The sequence below is a fragment of the Orycteropus afer genome, unplaced genomic scaffold, assembly GCF_000298275.1.
Source record: "Orycteropus afer afer isolate SDZICR_OR568_19922 unplaced genomic scaffold, OryAfe1.0 scaffold00157, whole genome shotgun sequence".
Taxonomy (NCBI): domain Eukaryota; kingdom Metazoa; phylum Chordata; class Mammalia; order Tubulidentata; family Orycteropodidae; genus Orycteropus; species Orycteropus afer.
This window is the reverse complement of record NW_006921744.1, coordinates 2940314-2947335: the sequence shown is the minus strand read 5'-3', so window position 1 is coordinate 2947335 and position 7022 is coordinate 2940314. Positions and strand designations below refer to the sequence as shown.

The 7022-nt window shown below is 37.0% G+C and overlaps 1 protein-coding gene across 1 annotated transcript in view; it reads left to right on the top strand.

The window, feature by feature from the left end:
- The window catches only part of RB1 (RB transcriptional corepressor 1), a 320323-nt gene that overhangs the window by 83520 nt on the left and 229781 nt on the right, over positions 1 to 7022 (top strand). Inside the window, 1 exon segment of the mRNA XM_007946362.1 lies at positions 5008 to 5127. Within this exon segment, the coding sequence (XP_007944553.1) occupies positions 5008 to 5127 (120 nt within the window).

Genomic DNA, 7022 nt, shown 5'->3' with positions numbered 1-7022 from the left:
CACTGTGATCTGAGAAGATGCTTTGCAGTATTTCAGTGTTTTTAAATTTATTAAGGCTTGCTTTCTGGCCTAACATGTGGTGTATTCTGGAGAATGTTCCATTTGCACTGGAAAAAAATATATATTGTGCTGTTGTTGGGTGAAGTGCTCTATAGATGTGTGTAAGGTCAAGTTGGCAGATTGTCTTATTTAGCTCTTCTTCTGTATCTTTGTTGAGTTTCTTTCCAGTTGTATCTTCCTTTGAAAGTGGTGTATTAAAGTCTACTACTATGACTGTGGACTCATCTATTTGCCTTTTTTCAGTTCTTTTAAAGTCTGGTTTATGTATTTTGGTGCTCTTTCATTAGGGCCATAGATATTTATTATCGTTATATATTCTTGTTTGATTGATCCTTTAATCATTATATAATGTGCTTCCTTGCCTTTTATGGTGGTTTTTGCTTTACAGTCCATTTTATCAGAAGTTAATACTTCCACTCCTACTCTCTTTTGATTGCCATTTACTTGATATATCTTTTTCCAACCATTGATTTTTAGTCTGTTTTTGTCTTTGTCTCTAAGTTTTGTCTTTTGTAGGCAGCGTATTGATGGGTTATGTTTTCTTATCCCATCTGCAACTCTCCATCTCTTGAGTGGTGCATTTAATTCATTGACATTCAGTGTAATTATCAACAAGTGTGAATTGGTTGCACTTATTTTGTTACGTGTTTTTTCATGGCGTTCCTGGTTTCTTTGTTCCATATAATTTTCTGTGCTGAGCTCATTATATTTATGAATCATGTTATCATTTCCTTTGTTGCTATTGTTTTAGTATTTGCTAAATATTTGTGCTTGTCCTCTTTTTTATTTTGATGTTAAGGATTTTCATGTTTCTTTGAGGTTACCCTGTGATTTATAATTTTCTTCCCAAGTTTAAAATAGTCCATTCTGTCTTGCAAGTCTCTTTACTCCCTCACCACTTAGAAGTTCTGTAACTACACTATTTTTTCCCACTTTTTGGTTTGTAGTTGTCTTCATTTGCCAACTGATGCCTGTGGTTCCTTGTTTACAATCTTGTAAGCTTATTTACTTTGGATACTTCCATAGCTATGTTGGTTTCTGTGTTATGTCATCTTGTGTATTAATGGCCGGTTTTTGTTTGCTATTGTTGGTTCTCTGTTCAAAGGACTCCATTTAGTATCTCTTGTAAGATTGGTATGGTTTTCATAATGTCCCTTAATTTCTCCTTATCTGGCAATCTCCTAATTTCACCATCATATTTGAAGGACAATTTTGGTGGGTATGTATTTCTTAGTTGGAAATTTTTCTCTTTCAGAGTTTTATATATACCATCCCATTGCTTTCTTGCTTGCATGGTTTCTGCTTAGAAATCAGAGCTTATTCTTATTGGTTGTCCTTTGTAGGTAACTTTTCATTTTTCCCATGCTGCTTTCAGAATTCTTTCTTTGTCTTTGGTTTTGATGAGTTTGATGATGATATGTCTTGGTGATTTTCTTTTGAGGTCTATCCTATTTGGGGTTTGTTGGACTTTCTGAATGGATATATTCTTATCTTTCATCGTATTGGGGAAGTTCTCTTACAAGAAATCTTGGACAATTTTCTAAGTGGTTTTCTTTTTCTCTTCCTGTTCTGAAATTCCAGTTACACGTAGGTTATTCCTTTTGATGGTATCCCACATGACCTTAGGCTTTCTTCATTTTGTTTTGCTCATTTTTTTTAGTGATCCCTTTCCAAAGAAGTGTTCAGATATTTGTCTTCAATCTTATTAATTCTTCCATTGTTTTGCTTCTACTCCTTTGCCCTTTCAATGTGTTGTCTATCTGAAAATTTAGTATTAAACTTCTGGATTTCTATCTGTAGATTTTTGATTTCTAGCTTTTCATTTATTTTATCATTCTTGTATTTTCTTCTGCAGTTGTTCTAGGATTTTGTCTCTGTTTTCCTTAATTTTGTCTGCATTTTCCTTGTTCTGTTTCTCAGTCCTTTGAAGATGACTAAGTATAATTGTTTTGAATTCCATATCAGGAAGTTCGAGTGCTGCTTCTCTCTCAGGGATGTTTTCTGGGTGTGTATTCTATTCCCTTGTTTCTACCACTTTATCTTCTTTGTGTGGACTGTAGTGGTCTGTTGTCTCTGAGACATTGCAACATTGTTGTATTTAGACCTCTGTTAAGTATGGTGAGAAGTTAAGGGTGAGTCAGGAGCTTCTTGGTGGTCATTTATTGTTGGCCAGTTGATGAAGAAGGAAGTGGTGGCTCTCAGTAAGAGGAACTATGGGAAATACAGGTGTGGTTGTGTCGTACGGGCATGATTGCTGTCTCCCACTCAGTCAGACACAAACAATGATCAAAAAAAACATCAAAAAAGTAAAAGCAATCTGGCAAAAAACACACTGAATAAACAGTGACACAGGAAAAATTACCAAAAAAAGGAAAAAGAAAAGAAGAAAGAAAAAACCTCGCATTATCTGTGGAGGGCAAAATAAAGCGAAAAGAGGTAGAGTAGGAGAATAATGAAGAATAAAATGGGAAACATGCAAAAAGAAGAAGGAATGGGGTTAACCACGAGAAAGAAAAGAAAATGGTAATCAGGAACAGGGAAGAGCAAAAAAGCTGAAAACTGGAAACCAGGAAGGGAAGAATAAAGAATTATAATAAAAAGGACAATAATAATAATAATTTTAAAACAGACAAAAACAAACATACTTTAAAAAAAAAGGAAAAATATATCTGGGTGGGGCAGGGCATCCATGCTCCATCAGAGGGCACAGATTGGGATGGAATTCCTGCTGGCCCAGAAGGTGGGTGGGAGTGAGGGATGGCCCTGTACCTTCATTCACCAAGAGGATGTGGGGTATAACAGTAACAAGGGGAATGTCACACCTTTTCAGTCATTCACTACTCAGCAAATGGAGCCTATTCTTAGGTCTCTGGAATCTGAGAGAACACTGTCACTTTAAATATCCAAAATGGTTGAACCACTTGTATACATTCAAAATGGCTGTACCCTCTGGACGGGTCAAAATTCACAGCTCAGCCCATTTCCTTCTTTGCTGCTTTCCCTTGTATTCATTGGACACCAGTGCAGTCCTCTGTGCAGCTGCTGGCTAGCAGCATCAATTTTTAGGTTAATTCTTAGGTCCTTACTCCACTTGGCAATATCTAAGCTGTCCATGCTGTCAAGATTGCTGACAGACCACAGCTCTATATATGTCCTTTTTTTTTTTGGTGTTTTCTTGCAGGTTCTTCTACTAGTTGGAGTTTATTCCACTTCTGTATCCTTCCTTTCAAAGCTCAGGGCTCCAGGATTATCTACTGTATCTGTATTAATTGGTTCCCCCCTTTTCTTTGTTGAAGAGGGTCTGTGTAGTTTGTCTGCCTATTCTGCCATTTTATTGGAACCCAGTTGGCAATTCTTATCTTTCAGGGTTTTATGTATTTCATCTCATTGCTTCCTTGCCTGCATGATTCTTCTGAGAAGTCAGATTTTAGTCTTATTGGTAACCCTTTGTAGGAGTTATTTCATTTCTTATAAGCTGCTCTCATCTTCTTTATTTGTCATTATTTTAGAAAGTTTGATTATAGTGTGTCTTGGTGACTTTCTTTTGGCTTCTGTGCTGTATGGGGTTTGTTGAACCTCTTGAATGGAAATATTCTCATCTTTCATTATATTGGGGAAGTTTTCTGCTAGTAAATCTTTAAAGATTATCTCTGTGCTTTTATTTTTCTCTTCCTGTTGTCGAGTTCCAATTAGACATGGATTATTCCTCTTGATCATGTCCTAATAATTCTTAGGCTTTCTTCATGGTGTTTTCTGATTGTTCCTCAGTCAAAACTAGGTTAATTTGTATAGAAAACTTAATAAAGTATAATTTCCAGGTAAATACTTAAATAACTTAAAAATTTAAATCAACTTTCCTTTTCCTTTCCTGAAAATTCAGTCCTAAATCCAAGGGCTAGGGGGAAGAAAGTAGGTATATGCATGTGTGGGAGGGGAGAGACATGGGGCCCAGAGAATGGTGTCAGAACCAAAATGTGGTGTGGAAGATATCCACAGGGTGAGACGGGCAGCATGATATGTGTTGTCATGGCCAGAATAGGGGAAGAATGTGTCCACATTGGGTGTGTGTGTGGGGGGGCAGGAACAGCCTGTATAGGGTACAGAGGCTGAGCAGGTTGAGGAGATCTCCATATTGGAAGGTGAAAGAACTCACAAAGAATCAGAGCCTGAAGGAATGAGGAGTGTCATGCCTGGTGGGTGGCCTGTGCATGTGTCAGACCCTAAGCAGGTGAAGGGAGCATCCACATGTGGGCTGCCCATTGCAGTAGTCAAGACTGAGTGGCATGAGGAGGGTATCCCTGTGAGGGGCAGGCCAAAGTGAGTTTGCTATTATCTATATCTCTGTGTAACTTTTTGGTTTTTACCTTAGTATGACAATAATCTGTTCACTTCCTTCTGCCTCCCTCCCTCCCTCCCTCCCTTCCTCCCTCTCTCCATCCCTCCCTTTCTTCTTTCCTTTCTTTGTTTTCAGCAATAAATAGATGTAGGCATAGCTAGATAAGGAGCTCTCGTGGTGTAGTGGTTAAGACATTTGGCTGCTAACCAGAAGGTCAGTGGTTTGAACCCCCCAGGAGCTCTACAGAAGAAAGATGAGGCAGTATGCTTCTGTAAAGATACAGTCTTGGAAACCCAATGAGGGGTCACTGTGAGTTGGAATTGACACTGTGGCAGTGAGTTTGGTCTGGTTTGAGACATAGATAGATGGGTGGATAGGTAGACAGACAGACAGATAGATAGATAAAGGAGTTGTAGTGTGAAGACTTGTTGATATTTTTCCTCTTTAAATTTTAGTAAAATGCAAAAAGTAATACCCTCAAAGGGATATGCTAGTGATTTGGTGTGTAACTATTAATTTATAAAACAGAAATGTCTATGCTTTGGAAATAAAATAAAAATGATTTCTTTAGGTTACTAATTTTATTTTTTTTTCTATTCTTTCCTTTGTAGTGTCTATAAATTCTTTAACTTACTGAAAGAAATTGATACCAGTACCAAAGTTGATAATGCTATGTCAAGACTGTTGAAGAAGTATAAAGTGTTATGTGCACTCTACAGCAAATTAGAAAGGTAAAGTGAAAACATTATTAGGGTTACAATATGTTTTTTCATGTTATTGCTCATAGTTAGATTCCATATGGGAACTATTGTATATTTAGTAAAGTTGTAAGTACTACCCCTTAGATATATTTCTCCTTTGTGATTGTATTTTATTAATTCATAGCTTTCTTATTTATCATACACATTCCAAATGCTTCCTCCAAAATTGACTCTTTTAGTCTCTTTTCACATCTCTCGTTTGTTTTAGCAAACTTGAAGCTTAGTTCCCACCTTAGCTTTCTCTTGCCAGAACACTTCTAGTTCGAATGGAAGAGTGACCTGAATTTCAGCCTCTTCTTCAAACTGTTACTTAGTTTAGAAAGAGAAAAGATACTGGGAATGGAAAATGTTTTTAATCTGTACTACTGAGCTGTGATTTGTACTCTCAGTGGTGGTTTAGAAGACTTTTCACCAATACTGTTCAACTGGGAGAATGATGAAATTCAAATAAACTTGGATTAAGTTTTTTATATGCTTTTCATCAAAACTGTAGCCCCTCCACCCACAGTGTTAAACCAGTTGCTGTTGAATTGATTCCACCTTGTGCAGCCCTATCTATGTGTAGGAGAGTGGAACTATGTTCCATAGGGTTTTCATTGGCTGACTTTTTGGAAATAGATCACCAGGCCTTTCTTCTGAGACATGTGTGGGTGGGCTTGACTCTGAATTTCCAGTCAGCAACAGTCTGCATTGACTGTATCAAGTGAGAACTCCATCCCAGTCTTAAAATGTAATAATGTGTCAACCTTTTTAACTCTGTTTATTTTGAGGTGCTTATGGTCAGGAAGTAAAAAAAATTATGTTTTAGCTAAATTACATAAGCAATTATATAACACAATGAGGAAGGGAGATGGCGAAAAGAGACATGTCCTTAGATGTTCTGAGGAGAATAAGGCTGGTGATAGAGCTTGGGGGAAAAAAAGCATTTCCTCAGAAGGATACTTATATTTTTCCTTGTCCTTGGTTGGTATGACATTAAAACTTCAGAGGTGTGATAAAGGATGAGAAAGTGGAGGAAAAAACTCAAAGATTTGCCTAAGGTTTTTGAAGGGAGTGCTTTTTTCTTGCTCCTGATATTTAATTGTAATATGGTAGCATCAGCCATCATTTTCTTTTGTCCTTTCTTGAAACAAGTACTTTGCACAGGAAAAAAGGGAATTTTTAAAAAATTATTTAAAAAAAAATTATATAAGTACCTTACGTAAGAAATGTGAGGTAATTTGCAGAACACTTCTAAGACATAGAAAGGTATAAATAATAAAATATGAATCACTTAAAATTTCAATAGTGGAAGTAATTACTGTTCATACTTATTTTCTTTTGTTTTACATAGATGACATATACATAGGTTTTTATATTTAGCTTTTTCATCTAATAGGGAATTACTAAATGCTTTTCTGTCCCTTAAAGTTGTTTGTAACCTTTATCTAGTTTATCCTAAGAATATAATTCTTAATAGAAAAAGACTTTTGCAAAATTTTTTATTGTGATTTGGGTGAAAGTTTACAGAGCAATTCATCTTCCATACAGCAGTTCACATATACTTTGTCTCATGACATTGACTGCAATTTCCCACAATGCAACATCTCTCCTCCCACTTCCTTCCCATTGCCACCTCTTCCCTGTGTCCTTCCCCTTCACGCACTCCTGCCCCTTGAGCTGTCTCCCTGTGCATACCTAGCCCTTCTATTCTCCCATGATTGATCTCTCCAAGGAGTGTATCTACCTAATAGAAATGTTCAGCTCATATGCCTGTGTTTTATTGTCTGCAAGCCACAGGAGTGGGTTCAGTTCCAGACCTGAAGGACAGCTAGGGGCCATAGTCTCAGGGGTTCCACCAGGATCTATCAGACCAGCAGACCTGG